General features: G+C 37.8%; 2 protein-coding genes across 2 annotated transcripts; both read right to left on the bottom strand.

The window, feature by feature from the left end:
- Nucleotides 1–11,322: 11,322 nt before the first annotated feature.
- On the bottom strand, nt 11,323–11,793 carry LOC145286546 (uncharacterized). The gene has a single exon (XM_080135436.1). It carries the CDS (start codon nt 11,791–11,793, stop codon nt 11,323–11,325), a length of 471 nt encoding a protein of 156 aa, XP_079991562.1.
- Nucleotides 11,794–12,929: 1,136 nt separating this feature from the next.
- Nucleotides 12,930–13,313, bottom strand: LOC145286545 (uncharacterized). The gene has a single exon (XM_080135435.1). The coding sequence runs from the start codon at nt 13,311–13,313 to the stop codon at nt 12,930–12,932; it is 384 nt and encodes a 127-aa protein (XP_079991561.1).
- Between the last annotated feature and the right edge of the window lie 1,143 nt (nt 13,314–14,456).

The following is a 14,456-nucleotide window of genomic DNA, read 5'->3' as shown; positions in this document are numbered from 1 at the left end:
CGATTTCCCCTCTAGATCTGGAGATTTTGTTTAGAACCTAGCCATTAAAATTTAAATGTAGCGATTTATTTTTATCAAATATAGTGATTTTATTTTCGGTTCTTATCAAGATTTCAATTATTAAAGAATAAATAAATAAAGAACTTTTGGTTCTCCTTGACTTTTTGTTTCCCAATTTTTCGTCTGCAAAATTATAATCACATGCCGCTTGTTATGGATCTAGCTGCAAAATAAACCAGTCATTTTTTTTTAAGAGAGTAGGAGGTATTTATTTACAATATTAAAATCACTTTTTTAAGTTCGTTGGAAAACAATTTTACTCACTACTTATTTTTTCTTGTTTGTCTTATTGTTTAAATTGTGTGTGTAGCGACTCGACACAAACATTTAAAGTGGCTGGGCAAGGAGCGTTCCAGTTGCCCGTACATCTGTTATATACACCCACGCAAATTCTGCAGGCACAAAAACTAAAATTCTGTCTTTTTGTATCGAGGTAGTTGTAAGCAGCCTACGTGACAGAGGTCTTGACATTCAATAGGCATTCAAAGAAAGCAAATTTCCAAAAGATTTTTCTAACAACCTCCGCTGGGAGTCGGTCTGTCACCTATAAAAAGTGCACTTGCACTGTGCGTCAAAACCAGTCAGGTGAAGCCAGCCAGCATGTTATAACAACACCAGTGACTGCATCAAGGTGCGACATAAAACAACCACCTCAACTTTGCGCGAAACACGCATCTAAATTCTCCACATCAAAGTTCCAGATCAGCAAGAATTAATATTTTCCCATCTTGCTTCATTTTGCCTCTTATTAACGCTCGCATCACACTGAATTAACAATACTGAACTAACTAATATAACGCATTTTAATACTATTAAGAAAAGACAAGAAAGAAATATTTTATATCAGAAAAACATTTTGTGCGGTTTGCACTTGAAACTTATAAATCTTCCTGGATTAAATACCAAAACAATATATAGCTTTGTATTGCATAAGAAATATTTGTGGAACTGTTTAAAATAACAAACTTTGTTTTCTTTTACATTAAAAAAGGGAAGAAACATTTTCTGCCTCAGTCAGAGAAAGATTTCTCTCTCTTGCTCTTTATTGCAAATTTTAATCTAAACCTTATCAGGCTGTTTTAAATATATATATATATATATATATATATATATATATATATATATATATGATGAAAATAATGGAAATAGTATTCCGACAAAATAGAGAAATAAAAAGGAACAAACCGTATTATGTGTTCATCAACGTTTCATCTTTATTTCGAGACTTCATCCGGATGAATGAGATTAAGAAACAAAAAATACCAGTACAAAATATTTGAAAATGTTTCACGTGCACGTATTTTGTACTGGTATTTTTTGTTTCTTAATCTCATTCATCCAGAGGAAGTCTCGAAATAAAGACGAAACGTTGATGAACACATAATACGGTTTGTTCTTTTTTATTTCTCTCTTTCTATATATATAGCCCCAGCCTCTATATATATAAACAGCAGTTACAAACATTGCCTTTATGTCAGGACACTTCCTTTTAAGAACATTTATTATTTTCTTGCTCATGTGTTGCATCAGCACACACATAAAAAATATGTCAACAATAAAACAGGATTCATTATTTCTTTCTATTGTTAAATAAAAGTCATATGTTAAACTTTTAAAATCGTCTATGCCTTAATGCTTGTAGAAAACTAGGATATAAATACCCTAAACTCGCTACAAGAAAAAATAATGAAACGAATTGAATGAAGGAAACAAAAAACTCAAATGGAATAAAATAAACATGTCTGTTTTGATGGACCGAAGCCGAAGGGGAGATGGAGTGAGAAAGAGTGAGAATGTCAATCCAGTTCATGGAGATAGAAAACATATAAAGTGTACGTACGGTCTGTTAGCTTTTTGTCCCACATAGTAGCAAGTAGTGTGAGGTACGTGCGTGCGCATGCATGCCGAAAAGGCACGCTGTCAGTCTGTAGACCGTCCAGCTAGGAGGCTGGTCTGAACAAGGGTGAAGCTGCTTATTGCTCTTGCTTTTATAGGTGTTTCCGCTGGTCTTTTGCGCATGTGTGGATTTCCTTTGAAAGGGGAATTGATGTTGTCCATGCGTGCGTGTATGTGAGTACATGTGTGTACGTTAGCATACACACATGTATATACATGTGAATGTGAGTGTATGTATGCGAACGTGAATATATGTACGTGTGTGGACATGGGCGCGTATGTTTATGTATATGACAAGTGATATAGCTTGAAATGTGAACGCGTGTTTTTGTGTGAGACTAGAAAAGGCTCACGCATGCTGTTTCTGACAACCTTTTTATTTTTATTATATTTTTTTTTTGTTAGGAGTTAAGAAACATTTACCTATGCTCACATCATGGCTGTGATACCAGGCATCGGTGAATGTCGACCAAGTCTCCTACAAGTGCATTTGGATTTGAAATGTTTTCTGTTGATAAGAAAAATAACTCCCTACTTGTTCCTTTTGGTTTAAAACTCCTTGGGATATGTTGCAGAAAAGCCAACAAACGAAAAAGTCTCCAAAATTAATAAATAAAAAATAAATCCCAATAAATAAATGTTACTATTGCTAATAAAAGTTACTTTTCTACCTACATGGCTCATTGCTTTTTTGTATGTTTGTGAAATTATTCAAAATTGAAGAGAGCACAAGTGGAAGTAAAATGAAATAGTATTTTTTTTTAAGTAATTACATATGAATTCATAGTTGTTTTTTAATAATTACACGTGAAATTATTTAAAATTGAAGATATAAAAACGCAACTGAAAATAAAATATTTTTTAATAGACTTTAAATTTAAATCTTTGTGACTTTATTCAAACGGTCTTTTATCTCTCTAAGTCAATTTGCCCCCACCCCAAACAACAAAACTATAAATGTAATAAAATGATTTTTATATCATAAACTGATTTATCAATTTCCAGGACTTTTTCCTAACAAATGCTACTGACCCTCCCCCCCCCAAAAAAAGAAATTTACTAAGAGATTCGTTCATTTTTTCATATCATAATTAAAGACGCTCGATCTGACGATATTTTTTTTTTATTAAATCAAAATATTTAAAAAAAAAAAAGCCCTGCAACACTTTTTTAATGTAACAAAGTTGGTATGGAAAACAAATTGCCATTAAGGTTATGCTGATTCTCTTGGTTGTTAGATAAAAAGTCAGTTTTTAATGTGAAGAAAATCTAATTCACCAAAAGGAGATACTTTACATTGAAATAAAAATAACAATTCAAGAAGAGTTTTCTTCACTGATCAAGGACAAGAAAGATGGTGTGTATTATCAGAAGAGATACTAAACTTTGCTCCTAGCCAAAAGGTTGATATTTACTTCTCTCCCACCGTGAGAGGATGTGACACAAGGTTGGAACGTAGGTAAATGAGTCAGTGCTTCAAGAGGAGCACTTTGGACCTGCAAAAATATGCCTCAGCAGACCAGTCGGCATTCCACTGTGAGGGTACCTCAAGCAACAAGCGATAAACTTGCTCTTCTCAAAAGTCAGGAGGCAAGGCCAGGGAGAATGAACCTTCTAAGGCTATACTGAACATTTTGCATCAGTTTGACAGCAAAAATGACCCAGTTTCTGTCAGACTGATTGTTGAGGTGAGAAACTCAACTAACGTTAACTGCCAAGAAGTTATTGAGTATGAAATGTGAAATATTGGAAATGCAGTCTATAATCACAAGTTTAGTTTTTTAATGTAGGGAAATTATCAACCAGAAGGCACTCTTTAGACTGACACAAAACTTTTTAAAAAAATTATCAGTTAATCAGAATCTCTTCTCTCCTAACCGAGGACATAATAGCTACTACATTTTGAAAAATTTAATTGCTCCAAATAAATTTATACAAATTAGGCATTGCACTCTAAAAGTGTGAGAACAGGTGTGTGTAGACTTTCACTTCAGCAATCACCGCAATACCATGTTTACTCAATGGTTATCTCTCTGCATGTGATCCACCTAATTAATGGATGCAGAAATTACCTTCTTGGTAGCATGTTGAATGCTGTTTGTTTGTTTGTTTGTTTTTAGAATGATGATTTTGTTACCATTCGTTTTCCAGATATCTTTCAATTAAGAATTCTTTCTAAAGGATACTGGGTACTTATGGAAGGAATCACGAGAATAGTTTAGTGAAAGTGATTCTGTGAAATAAACTGGATTCGAACTTAGCACATCCAGGTTATCAACACATATCGTCACCACTAGACAACCTTCACCTTCCTGCTGATGTTGTTCTGTTGCTGGGAGAAGGTTCACGTTAAATCCTTACATCTAAGCATATTTCTATCAGGACACTTGGTAGCAAGACATGAGGATCAAATACTTCTGATTTGCAATGGCTAAATGGTGTGACCCGTGGCTTTGGTAGAGGTCATCTTTGGATGATGCTAGCGTCTTTGTTTATAGCCAAGAACCACATCGACATTTAATATGAATTGGAGTATAAAAGTTATGTTTTAGCAAAGAAAAAAAAAATGAAGAATATATATATATATATATATATATATATATATATATATATATATATATATATATATATATAACTGCTTCATTTACTCACATAAAATTAATATATGAAAGTATAAATTTATGCATAAACTTTAAGTATTTACTTCAAAAGTGCTCAATATGTAGGTAGAGCTAGTTAGTAAGTTATAAAATATATATGGGGATTAAACTACACTGAATATTCCGTGTTTCATCCACTCTAGGACTCTTCAGGCATATTTTATAACTTACTATATATATATATATATATATATATATATATATATATATATATATATATATAAGGAATGAAAAAATACCAGCGGTGGTTGACGTTATGTTATGAGAAAAATAGAAAAAACCGAATGAAATTATTAAAAAATCAACGTTTCGTCCTTATTTCAGAGGACATCTTCAGGATAATTGAAATAAAAAATAAAAATGTAAGAAACGCACGATCTATGACTTTTTCTTTTCTTACATTTTTATTTTTTATTTCAATTATCCTGAAGATGTCCTCTGAAATAAGGACGAAACGTTGATTTTTTAATAATTTCATTCGGTTTTTTCTATTTTTCTCATAACATATATATATATATATACATATATATATATATATATATATATATATATATATATATATATATATATATATGGAACTGTAATGTGGCTATTTTTTAACTGTGTCGTTACACTTTAAAGCTCTCAGATCCACATGCTATTTGGAATCGCTGCAACATTACAAACAAATAAACAGGAAAAAAATCTGACTCAGCATTTTTTTTAAGTGCAAATGAAATGCATTTATTCATGGTTCCTGATTTTGTTGACCAAATATTATTAGGATTTCTGACTTGGCTTATTATTTTCACATGTATGTTTTACTTTTTGAATTTTAAACGATTATATTTTGAGTTCCCACGTTTTTGTGAAAACTTATTTGCTTTAAGGAGCGAGGACGAAAGCAAATTTTAATGAAGTTGAGAAGGAAAGAGTCTAGCGATTCCAACCATTTGCTTGATAACATTTATTGGAATCACTTTAAATTTTTACTACAACTTTAGTATAATTACATAATGAGGTAGATGTGCAAATAGAAACTAGAAGTTTTGGATAATTAACATTGTTAAAAGTTAATAAGTTCTTATCGAGCTATCTGTCTATTTAATGATATTCTTAAAATAGTTTATATTGGGAGTTATTTATTGTTTATAGAATAAAGTGTGGCAATGGGTTTTAGCTGAAGATGTTTACATAAATTAAGCTAGGTTAAATAAACAAAATAACCTTGGGTAGGTAGACGTGGAAAGGTCATACATAAGGGATACGTGTGCTTTTTGAATGGTGATGTAACGGAACTGAGGTCAGGAGGTTGGAGAGTTTAGTCAGTCAAAGAGTCGGGGAGTTGAAGTTTAGTAATGAGAGTGAATAGATGTACTTGAAGCCAGGAAGCGAGACTGTAATGAATAAGCATGTAGACGAAATCCAGACTTTGTGAAGACCATTTGAGACAACTAAAATAAAAATATAATTAAAAATATAAAGTGTTGTTCTGTAGTTTCACAAAAGAAAGAACATATGTCAATTGATTATGATGTTGGTCATTTCATGTTTCAATACGGAGCTCAGCAAGTAAAGATAGAAGAACTGTTGAAGAAAGAAAGGTATGAAGCATATATTATTTTTCTTATAAAAAAATGATACCTTATGTAAATATGAACTGTAATGATATACTCATGTGATAATTCTCTGATACAACATGACTCAGTTTATACGTCAATATCATATCCCATGGCTAAACAACATAATACAATTCATATATTTTTATCTGGTGCCGTTATAAGAACAATATCTCTGCACTTCTCAATACAATGTAACTGTTTTAATATCTCACCCAATATATAACATATGACACGTTTTATCCATGACTATATAACAGAAGAAAAATCCCTTCACTTACGTTCTATAAGAAGCTTGATATTGGTGTGATTTTGGAGGCCATATGTGGTTAGCATCCTAAGTGGTTTAGCTATGTACAGCATACCATCTCCTGTATTAACTCAATAACATGCTCAAAAACTCCAGATATGAAGGTACATGGAGGACTAAGGAAAACCTTGAGTGGTTGCAAAACTACTAGCATTAACCTTTTGAATAAGGTGCAATGCAAATGATGCTACTAAATTGTTCAAAGCGGCAATTGATGCCTCTGTTCAGTCTCAAAAAACAAAGGATACTCCCTGTAGGGGCAGCTGTGCATGTAATTGTGAGGCAACCTCACTCTCTCTAATTGTTCACTTATATTTGTGCAGTTGCTATTGCTCAAAGGCAGCATGCATTCTGTATATTTATGCGATATGTTCTATACAAACAGACAATAGTTATAGAAGCTAGAAATAATTGTAAAAGTGAAACAGCTGCAACCAAGAGAAAACATTGAAATCACAAAAAAAAAAAAAAACGCATTTAATCACAGAAATTCAGAACTTGCAATTTTTTAAAAAATTTATAAAAGTGCAGTAAATACCGGGCATTTAACATTTTCCTACTCTTCAACAAACATAAGGTTGTTTACACAGCAATCGAGATGGCGAACCTGCCATTTTGACGGTTTGTCTCAAAAATCACTTTAGACCCAACAAACCACTCCCTCCCAAAATTTCCCTTTGCGGACAGAAGCCACACTTGATGATGTGAAAATCACCCTTTCTCGTGTTACTAATATCATAAAAACCTAGACACCTGAAAGGCGTGTGACCCTGATCTCATCTCTGCTATATTATTAAAAAAAATGTGCTCTGCTGAGGTTATCACAATTCTTTCCAAACTTCTCAATGCCTTACCGAATCTTGCTACACTAACTAACCACACGCCCATGTACGGTCACATTTTGGTGCATCTGCTATTAGTCTCTTAATCCTGGACATGGTTCAAAAGAGAGTCGCCAACTTGATAGGTCCTGAACTGTCATCTAAGCTTCAACCTTTGTCCCATCGACGAAATGTTGCATCCCTCTGCCTGTTCTACAAGTATTTTAATGGTGAATTCTCCAAAGAACTACAAGCTCTTGTACCCACTCGACGTAAATACCCCCAACAAACCTGACAAGCAGCAAAGTCCTATCCCAAAACAGTATAGATCTCTAGATGTAAGAAAGCCTTCTACTCTAATAGTTTCTTCACCAGAATTGCTAGACTTTGGAATTCCCTTCCAGGTTCCTGCTTTCCAAACTGTACTGACACGCAGAAGTTCAAGTGTAATGTGACCAGATATCTTGCTGCTCAACTCCCTTCATAGTATCCCTGCAACTTATGTCCCTAATAGTATCCCCCTACATCAAAGTGACACTGTGCCTTGTTTGGGATGGAAATGTAATAATAATAATAATAATAATAATAATAATAATAATAATAAAAAACTGCTGGAAATTGCATCTGTGGTACCAGTTTAGAAGAATTATGATGAAAAAAAATTGACCAACTGAATTATCTCCCCATTAGTCTCCTTCATTTCTTTGCCAAAATCTTTGAGTCCTTAATCAATTAAGCACAAGTCAACCACCTCATAAATACTAGACTTCTTTCCGACTGACAGTATGGATATAAGCAAACTCGTTTTATTGCAGATATCATACCTATAAGATCTGAACAGCTATGCCATGCACTGGATAAAGCAGGGGAAGCAAGGCCAGTAGCCTTAAATATATGTAAGTACTTTGACAGGGTCTGACACGAAGGTCTTTCATGAAAATTAAATAGTATTGTATTACTGGATGAATACTTAATATAATCACATCCTTATACTCAAGAGAAAAATCCAGGAAGTCCTCAACGTCCATACCTTAAAACAATATGATATAAATATGGGTGTGCCACAGGGGTCGATCCTCGGACTTTTATTATTCTGATATTCATAAATGAACTCCTGATAAAATTGTTTCTCAGATGGGTATATTTGCTGATGACACCACCCTCTATAACTGACTCAGGGGAAAATGATTAGACGTATATCTAAGACAACGACTGAAACCTTAGAGGAAGACCCCAGTCTCTAGTGGAATTGGGACGTAAATGGAAGGTAAAATTCACTGCTGCTAAGACTAAGCTTCTTTCTTTTATCAATTACAAGAAACTTTCTCAATCACTAATTGCCATGACTAATAATATGCTACCAGCTCTTCATTCAAACTCCTCGAATTAACATCCACAATCAATATGAATCGAAACAACTACATTGAGGACATTGCCAAGGTTGCTGTGAAAAAGGTGGGTTCTCTCTACTGTATTAGAAAATTACACACACCTTAGAGTATCCTATATCTCTACAAATCCGCTCATGCATCAAGTATTACAAAAGTCTATAACCTAATAAGTTCTGCACTATCACCCTAACTTGAACCCTGGTCTCATCATCAAAATGCTGAATCCCTGTGCCTGTTTTACAAGTATTTTAATGGAATGTGCTCTGACGAACTCAATACACTTATGCTCTCGACATAATTACCTTGACTAATCCCGACAAGCAGCAAAATCCCACCTCTACACAGTGGAGATCCTTATATGCTGGAAAGCTTTCTACTCAAATAGTTTCTTTCTTCAAACTGCTAGATTTTGGAATGCCCTTCTGGACCACTGCTTCCCTGACTGTACAAACATGCAGAAGTTCAAGTGTAATGTGAACAAGCATCTCGCTGTCAATTCTCTACATAGTGTTCCTATAGATTTGATCCCAAATAATGGGACCATATGTCCAAGTGGCATTATACATTGTGTGGGTGAAATAACAATAAAAATAAGAAATAAAAAGATCAGATCACAGACGTCATAAGAGGTTGCTTGTGACATTCACAGCACCTTAAATAATAAAACTGGATTATGAGTAATGAACTGATCATTAGGAATTTTGGAACACAGCTGCTAAGCATAACGGGTCTTAATGTTGACTACATTTTGTTTAATTTCATTTTATGTAAGAGGAGTAATAAGAAAGTGGAAGCACTTCATAAAAATTTAGATAATTCTATTTTTTGTGAAATTTCCATAATGGATCATTAGGCCTCGACTCCAAATATCGTTTTTTAGAGTATTTTAAAGGACATAATATGGGCATAATTGTTAAGTAAGATTCGCTGAATTTGTATTTGATCTTAAGATCTTTTAAACTTAAGCCCTAAATTTTAGATATTACTGACTTCAATGCAAAAAAGAACAAAAAAACAAGATACATATCGGTCGACACTAGTTTATCTTGACCTTCACACACACATTGCCTCTAAACAATGATGATACTAAAAAGGAGTTCAGAGACTGTAGACTGCGTGGCAGCTGTGCAGCCATCACAGGGTGGATCTCGCATAGTTACAAGCTGCTACAAGTGTGGTGGGCCCAACCATTTGGCCCATGATTGTCTCTCATCGTGCTCACTGACTCGAAGGCTTAATGGGCTTCAGTGCTATAAGTGTAAAAACCGGGGACATCTGGCCAATGCCTGTCCAGGAAACGGGCAAGGGGAAGAAGCTACAGCACCAGTCTTCTTCCCAGATCGTCACTGAACAAGGCGCTGCCTGCAGTGACAGTGCACGTTAACAGACGTGAATGGCTCGCCCTTGTAAACACTGGGTGCACCCAGACCCTGGTGCGCAAGACATGTTGCGACACTTAGTACAAGGAGAGAATTCCGGTGCTAACAGTGGGTGGTGGGTCGCTGGCCTCTTGTGGAGTGAGTGTCATCATCACAAGCATCGGCGACAGGCCTGCGGTAGTCGTGCAAGCCCTGGTGGTGGACGGGGAGCTGCTTGAATACGACCTACTTCAAGGGATGGATTTGATTACACAGCTGGATAGAATAAGATAGAGTTCTCCCGACATGAGAAACGTGTTTGTGCCACAATTACCCTGGACGAGCCTGACTTTCATGCAGAATACGACAGGGAAACCAACACATGGACGATATCTTGGAAGTGGGCTGGCGATCAACCACCAATATCCTTACAGAACCGACTACCAGAATACCCCGCTCCAATGAGGCTCAGAGGGCAGTATGAAGAAGAACTGCAGACTTGGATCAAGAATGGCTGGCTACTTCCATACCCCGAGGATGAGCTCGACCCCCTCCCCCCGAGGACTGATTCCCCTGATGGCTGTCTTACAAGATAACAAACAGAAGGTCCGACCCATCATGGACTACCGTGAACTTAATGAACATGTTGATTCATACACAGCAGGGGCAGATGTTTTTGTGCTCAAATTAAGGGAGTGATGACAGCAAGGGTCAGACGTGACAATTCTGGACCTGTGCAGGGCCTACCTGCAGATATGCATAGAGAGAGAGCTTTGGCTGTTCAGATGCTAAACAGATGACGTTACAAGACAGATGGTTACTCAGTGCATTGGGACGAGTGAAGGTTCTAGTTCTACACATCCCAATATTATGTGGAGTGCAAAGTGTCACTGTCCACTGCCAAAGCTTCCAAAAGATTGGAGGGATATTGCAGTGCTTGAAGGTTTTGATGTGGTCTATATAGTATTTTTTCAGGCAGCCCATGTTTCGTCAGTCGTGAGTGAGCTGACCCAAGACAACTCTTTGGCATTCTGTTTGAGGGGATTTTGATGAGATAACCCAACCATCAAAACTGCCGATGTATAAGGAGTGACTCTAGCAGGGCAATTCCAGCTCTTTGGCGAATCTCAGAATGATACATTTTGTGCCATCAATGGAGGCCAAGGATCTGCTGTAATCGTCTGATGTGAAATGACTTCAGTAGCCTGATGTGATGGTGATACAGAACTCATGCCTTGGAACCATTCAGGAGGGTGGGTGTGACGACTGTGTTGTACACAGCAACCCTTGTATGGGTCCAGGGATTGTGGTTGGCAACCACTTGGTCATTCATGCAGCCAAAAGCAGAATATGCAAGATTAAGGCGGCACTGAACTTCATTGCTAAGGTTACAGGAGAATGAAAAATTGGGGCCAAGGCATGTAAAGCTGCTGATATTCTTTAGAAATATACCGTTGACTGTGATAATGGAAGCATCACTTGGAGACACGTTTGGCAGGATTTCTATCTTCTTGGTCTTGATAAGAAGGCCAGCTCGGTGGTAGGTGTTGGAAGCTACATCAAGAATGCGTTGAAGTTCGGTGGAGGTATGGCTAGGAAATGCAGCATTCTCGGCATACTGTAAGTCGAAGATGAGCTCTTCAGAGGTTTTAGTCTTGGAAGAGGCTGCCATCAAGACGGTACTGGACAGCAACGGCATCAGAAGGTTGAAGGTCACCGCGCAAAACCAAAGTGACAGCAACCAAGAACAGGTTGAAAATGAGTGGAGTCAAGATGCATCACTGCTTCACACCGACATTCACAGCAAAAGTGTCCGATTCTGCACCTAAGCACGCATGCCAGTGTGAAACTGTTGAAGAATCAACAAGAAAGTAGGAGGGCAACGAAACTTACAGAGAATGTTCCATAATAGCTCATGTTTAACGATGTTAAAGGCCTTGGTTAGATCTATGACGGCCACGATGCTGTTCTCAACACTTCTTCTGGAGAAGACGAGCAACAAAAATCATATCAGTGGTACTATGCTCTCAGCGGAAGACATATTGTGATTCTGGGATGACAAGATTGACAACAGTCTCCAGAAGTAAGGTGAGCATGATCTTTGCCTATATTTTGCCGGCCACAGAGAGGAGACAGATACCTCAGCTGTTGCCACAGTCAACGCTGTCACCCTTATGCTTGTAGACGAGAATGATGTTAGTATCCCTCCACTGCTGTGGAAGACCTTTTGCTGACCAGCAGTCCAGAATAAACTGCTCGAGATGTAGAAGGAGGTCAGTTCCACCACACTTGAGGATCTCAGTAGGTATGCTCTCAGGACCAACTGCCTTGTTGTTTTTCAGCTTATGAATGGCCTCCTTTACTTTGCTGATGGATGGTGAGTTGTCCAACATGGGAATGGATGGCAGAGTGGGAAGATTATCGACAGTGGAGGGATCAGTAGCATTGATCTTATTAAGCAGCTCCTGCAGGTGTTCAGCCCATCTTTCCAGGGTGTCGTCAAGGTCAGCACAGCTTTGGATCTCTCTAGCCTTCTTCAGCCACCATTCATTTTCTATCTGGCACACTTCTTGCTGCAACATAGCATGGAGGGAGGAGAAACGCTCGTGAAGTGTGGAAGATGCTGGATTTCTAAGAAGGGCATCATGAGTGGCATTTTTCTTACATATGAGATGGAATCACACAATTTGGCTGAGATTGCTGGATCCCATAGAGAAGGGCGGTTGAGTCACCATTTTGGCTCCTGCCGATGAGCAGGTGGATGTACATTTAGCCAGGGACTTGAACGAATCAGGTGGTGATCAGTGAAGTATTCAGCACCAAGCATGGCACGGGTCAAGAGAACATCATGCAGATCACAGTGTCACAAAAATCGATAAGGTGCCAGGGTTTGGATCTTGGGTGCATCCAGGACGTCTTGTACATGTCACGTAGCTGAAAGAAGTTGGTAATGGTGAGACCCAGCTCAGCATAGAGAGATAGAAGTTGGAGACTATTTCTGTTTACATTTCCGACTCCATGTCGTCCAATGACTCCATGCCATATCTCATGATTTTTGTTAACTCTGGTATTAAAATCACTCAGCAGAATGATCTTATCTCTGCCTAGGGTGTTCCTGATGGTACCTGTGAGATTGTCATAGAAACAGTCCTTCACATCCTCCTCCAAATCAAGCATGGGAGCATATTCACTAATAAGGGTGGCATAACGACTGGTCATTGGAAGCCATAGGCTCATGAGATGTTCATTGATGGCATTTGGTGTCTTGGGTAGATGGTGGAGCAGAGATGACCGGATGGCAAAGCTGATACTGTGAATGCAACAGGCATCCTCCGAAAGACCTTTCCAGAAAAAGGTGTAGCCCTTGTCGACCTCCTTAAGTGACCAGCTTCGTCTCACTAAGGGTAGTGATCAATGCTGTAGCGGACGAGTTCCATGGCAACTACAGAGGTGTGATACCAAGAGTGATTTTCTGTATCAGAGTCTAGAAGAGTTCTGACATTCCAGGTAGCGACTGTCAGAGGCCGCTGTTTGCTATTCTTTATGTTTTGACCACAAGTGGGATGTCCCGGTGAATGTGGTTGTCCTCCCAAGAAATGTTGGATACACAGTGTTTGCCCACCCCCTTTTCCAGGCCCCTCTTTCATTTGGAAGTGAGCAGTGCGATTCCTGAATAGGACTGCTCAGTCACCTTGGTAGGACTGAAGAGAGATGCTGTTTCGGCTCCAACCTCTCTGTGACCATCTTGGCAGGGCTGCCTAACGTGTAGGACACGAGCTAGAGGATTCCAACTCTCTCGGGAGCCTGCCCCATCACCCGTTTTTGCATCGCTGCAGGTCTTGGATGTAAGTAATGAAGAAGATACCTATGCTAAAAGAAATTGTAAGTTTAAGGGGGTTGAACAAGCCCCAGTCCATTATCTTGACCACCCTCAGAGGGTTCCAGTGGCACGGATGAGAGCCGCAACAACTGGCTGCAACCAAGGTCTGCCCATTATACCTGTCATTTCTGTTGGATATGTTTTTATTTATGTTTTAATTTATTTATGTGTTCATCATCACCATCGTCATAAACATTAAAGAGACCTGGCATTCTTAAAACGGTTTTTAACTGTGCTTAACACATAAGAATTCTTGGAATTGCAGTTAGGCGAGTAAAGGATCCAGATGTTGGGAGTTTTGAGACACTCACTTCTAAGTTTTTCCAAAGGTGTAACACAGAGCTGAGTCCTGCTGTCACACATATGGCCTTCCTACAGCGCACCCTAATACTCAGGGTTTGACAACAGAGGACAGCAATTCGATGTAATTGAATCTTAGTCCTTTATTTAAGATGTAGCCCTTTATGTGGTTGAAACACACC

Source organism: Euprymna scolopes, chromosome 10, assembly GCF_053919585.1.
Source record: "Euprymna scolopes isolate OS-2025 chromosome 10, ASM5391958v1, whole genome shotgun sequence".
Lineage (NCBI taxonomy): Eukaryota > Metazoa > Mollusca > Cephalopoda > Sepiida > Sepiolidae > Euprymna > Euprymna scolopes.
This window is presented reverse-complemented; position numbering and strand designations above follow the sequence as displayed.

What these genes read in the sequence shown, in the direction of transcription:
- LOC145286545 (XM_080135435.1), bottom strand. Translation starts at nt 13,313, where the DNA reads ATGACCAGTCGTTATGCCACCCTTATTAGTGAATATGCTCCCATGCTT.
- LOC145286546 (XM_080135436.1), bottom strand. Translation starts at nt 11,793, where the DNA reads ATGCCGTTGCTGTCCAGTACCGTCTTGATGGCAGCCTCTTCCAAGACT.